This window comes from Medicago sativa, chromosome 6 (assembly GCF_051527215.1).
Source record: "Medicago sativa cultivar Bolivia chromosome 6, Bolivia_mono, whole genome shotgun sequence".
NCBI classification, from domain to species: domain Eukaryota; kingdom Viridiplantae; phylum Streptophyta; class Magnoliopsida; order Fabales; family Fabaceae; genus Medicago; species Medicago sativa.
The window spans coordinates 52,354,775-52,358,129 of NC_140754.1; the positions used below are offsets into that span (position 1 = coordinate 52,354,775).

At 33.1% G+C, this 3,355-nt stretch overlaps 1 protein-coding gene across 1 annotated transcript; it reads right to left on the reverse strand.

Moving 5' to 3' along the window:
* Positions 1 to 424: 424 nt before the first annotated feature.
* LOC146915577 (putative alpha-mannosidase At5g13980) lies at positions 425 to 3,057 on the reverse strand. The gene is made up of 9 exons (XM_085721383.1): positions 3,025 to 3,057; positions 2,834 to 2,913; positions 2,135 to 2,254; positions 1,775 to 1,868; positions 1,615 to 1,686; positions 1,242 to 1,361; positions 1,073 to 1,138; positions 850 to 962; positions 425 to 763 (listed from the first exon to the last, which is right to left on the reverse strand). The coding sequence occupies exons 1-9, from the start codon at positions 3,055 to 3,057 to the stop codon at positions 658 to 660; spliced, it is 804 nt and encodes a 267-aa protein (XP_085577509.1). The 3' UTR covers positions 425 to 657.
* Positions 3,058 to 3,355: the final 298 nt, after the last annotated feature.

A 3,355-nucleotide genomic window follows, 5' to 3' on the forward strand; every position in this document is an offset into this window, starting at 1 on the left:
CCATAGCGTGCACCCTCGCCTCCCTGTTTGTTTGATTTGATCCATTTGACCTATGTTGCTTCACACTGTAATTAAATCAAGATCGTAAGATCTCAATCAGATGGCCTGGATTTAATCTGCACACCCCACACTAGTGCAGAAAACACTTTTTAAATCGGGTGAATTTGACTTTTTAAATCGGGTTAAGATCCGACTTATAGGTAGCCGATTTAAAAAGTGTCTTTGATTTTAAGTCAGCCCCCTTTACCCGATTTAAAATCGTTTAATTTAAATCGGTTGAACCCATCTAAAATCTTTTAATTTAAATCTGTTGATCCCATTTAAAAAAGGCTAACAAGAGTCAAAAATCTTAGAATTTAAATCGGTTCACCCCATTTAAATTCTCTCTATATTTTAATTTTTTTTATACACGATTATAGAACAATAACAGAATGCACAACCTTACATAAATTTCCAACATCAGTTCTAATAAAAAACATACACCAACATCATGGGGTAGCACTAGTATACACATTTATTCTAAATCAGTGTTATCTCACAAGGTTGCATAGAAATTCAACTAGCCAAGATCCTACAGATTACAATAAATTCAACTAGCCAAGATCCTACAGATTACAATAATAAAACTATGATCCTTGCCGTGTAATAACTCACAGACTAGGTGGATTTTCTTACTGTTAACCCTGTGCACTTATCAGAGACGCAAACTGTTTCATTTAGTGCCTCTGCAACACCTCTGGAATCATATTCAACAAGTAACCTCCTACATAAAAGGGTAAAAAAATTGAATAAGTTATTTGATTGGTATAATATAGAGTGATACATAATGAGCATAAGCGCGTAACAAACCTATGAACCATTAGCTCCAATTGTCCATCTACGATACTGGAACCACCCACAGACCTATCTACTAATACAGAAAACTCTTTGCTTTTATCTCTTAGGTAAATTCCAAGGTTGATCTGAAACAAGAATATAGAATTCATTAATCGACAACTTGAAAGACTTTTTCTTCATGTGTATAAATGTATGATATTGTGATACACATGGCTTAACAATCAACATAACATACAGGGTAATAATTTCCAGCAACAGGTTGATTCACTTCCAAGTTCCAGTCTTTTCTATAGTCTCGAACCTGTACAAGTATGCATCATCATAGAAGTTAAAAACTCATTGTATTTAGTATTGTCATAGAAAAACTCTAACTAGAAAATAATTGTTAAACCTGTTCGACATACCCGTTCGATGAAATCATGTCCATTAGAATCAGTATAGAAGGTTTTGCTGCTTGATAGATTTGTTTTAATCTCAGTTGCAATTTCTTTGCCTACTCCATCGTCAATCGGTATAGGTCCAACCTGATGTCAACAAATTTTTCATGATTACATGCTCTTATGGATATAGCTATACAGAGCTTTCAACAAGAGACAATAAAGAATAAGCCTACTGCATGCCTCTTAACAGATTCCAAGTTATATTTGTTTTCTTAACTGTAATTCATGACAATTCTCTGCCTATGATACTTGTGCTATTATATATTATGTACTAAATAACCATATATGTTTGAAAGAATCTAGAAAGTTGCCTAAACTATCGATGAATACTACCTACCTGGTATATCCATGAATTGATTTGCTGATGGACTTCATGCACGATTGGTCCTCGCAAAACTGTGAGAGGAGACTGAAATGTTTCAAAAATGAAAACTCATTAATCTCTTGTTACACCAAAAATTGGTAATTGAGCACAAGTAGCATACATACGATTTTACCTTCTCGTTGAAGTTGATGGGAATTGATGAACCATTAGGGCGAAAAATATATGCTCCAGACGCCTTTATAAATTGTGCACAATTTAACCAATAGCTTGAAATAAGTAATTGTGATCAAACTAATTATCATCCTAATAAAAAGAAGTGTTAGGGAAAGGAAAATTAATCAGAATTCTAAGGATAGAAGAAACAATTTTCATATCTGTGGTATCATGGTTAAAAATCTTTATCTTTATCTCTGATAGCTCTTGATCCCATTTTCAAAATCTTCTTGTGCAACATACCTGCAGATGGCAACGAGTTACGAGACAGATCAAGTAGTAGGAACGTGTACCTTAACGAAAAGGACAATTTTCTTACTCATGCCCACAAAGGGTTTGTGCATATGCAAATCTTGGATTCAGTTGAACTGCTCGTTGAAAATTTTTCAGTGTAGTTTCATGATCTTTTTGCAGGCTGTAGCAATTTCCCATGGCACACCTGCCACAACATTTAACAGAAATAATAAACCAGGATAAATGATTAGTTTGAAAAGAACAGTGAAATACAACAAAGCTAAATAGAAGAAAAAGGTTGAGGCATTCAACACTAAATCTAAAATTTGACAAAGCACATTCTGAGGTGTTTGAATAGCAAAATAATATTATCATCAGCATATTTACAGAAAGGTTTCAGATGCAGATATATCATGTGAGGCAAATATACACCAATGTGATATAGAAATCATAAATAGTAGGAACCAAGACAGCTTGCTTTGGTGCATAAGCTCGCACATTAGAAGATGCGTTTTAAGCCATATATAATTATCAATGTTCAAGCTTATTTTGTAATTTGTAAATGACAATCATCAAACAAGAAACATTTAACATAAATAGCATCAACGTCAAAATAATGTAGCCTCAATTATGCAAACAAAGAGATAGGTTTTCTTTTTACAAAGAAAATGTATGTCAACTCACATAAAGGACGGTTGAGTATATATCCATCCCTTCAGGACTATAAGGTGCAATTTGACGAGCAAGACTAAAGGCCCGATCAGCTTCTAAATTATCAACTAACTCATAGTGTGCCTTCCCAACCTGCGTCGAAACATATTCAAAGTAACATGACAAGTAATTAGCATATGCACCTCTAAGAATCTTCGATATAAGAAACATCACAGAATCCAGTGGCATATAAAATTAACCAACATATAAAACTAACCAAATAACCATACACAGAATCATGAGAAGTTAAAAAATTCTTCATACCAAATTTGACAAGATTAGCCATGAAAGAGTCATTTTAAAAGCTCTAAACTAAAGCATAGGGATATTGAGACAATGCCCCAAAAATCAATTTAAAAATTTAAAAACACTCGAGAGATTGTCATATTAATGAATGAAAAAAACAAATTAGGGTGGAGGTTAAAATTTCAACTAGAGGCTTTTATGTCGGCATCATGCTAATAAAATATTATAAATTTTATTATATTTCATACTATATAATACAATTGTACACATTAAATAACTCAAATCCCACACAACAATTTGACAATAAAGAAACTGAATACTGATTGAACCAAGATGCATATTACTTCAG

What these genes read in the sequence shown, in the direction of transcription:
- LOC146915577 (XM_085721383.1), bottom strand. Translation starts at nt 3,057, where the DNA reads ATGACTCTTTCATGGCTAATCTTGTCAAATTTG. An exon ending in CAAACCCTTTGTGGGCATGA is followed by an intron (nt 1,869 to 2,134) that starts GTAAGAAAATTG and finishes ACTTATTTCAAG; the next exon opens with CTATTGGTTAAATTGTGCAC. An exon ending in GACATGATTTCATCGAACGG is followed by an intron (nt 1,139 to 1,241) that starts GTATGTCGAACA and finishes ATACTTGTACAG; the next exon opens with GTTCGAGACTATAGAAAAGA.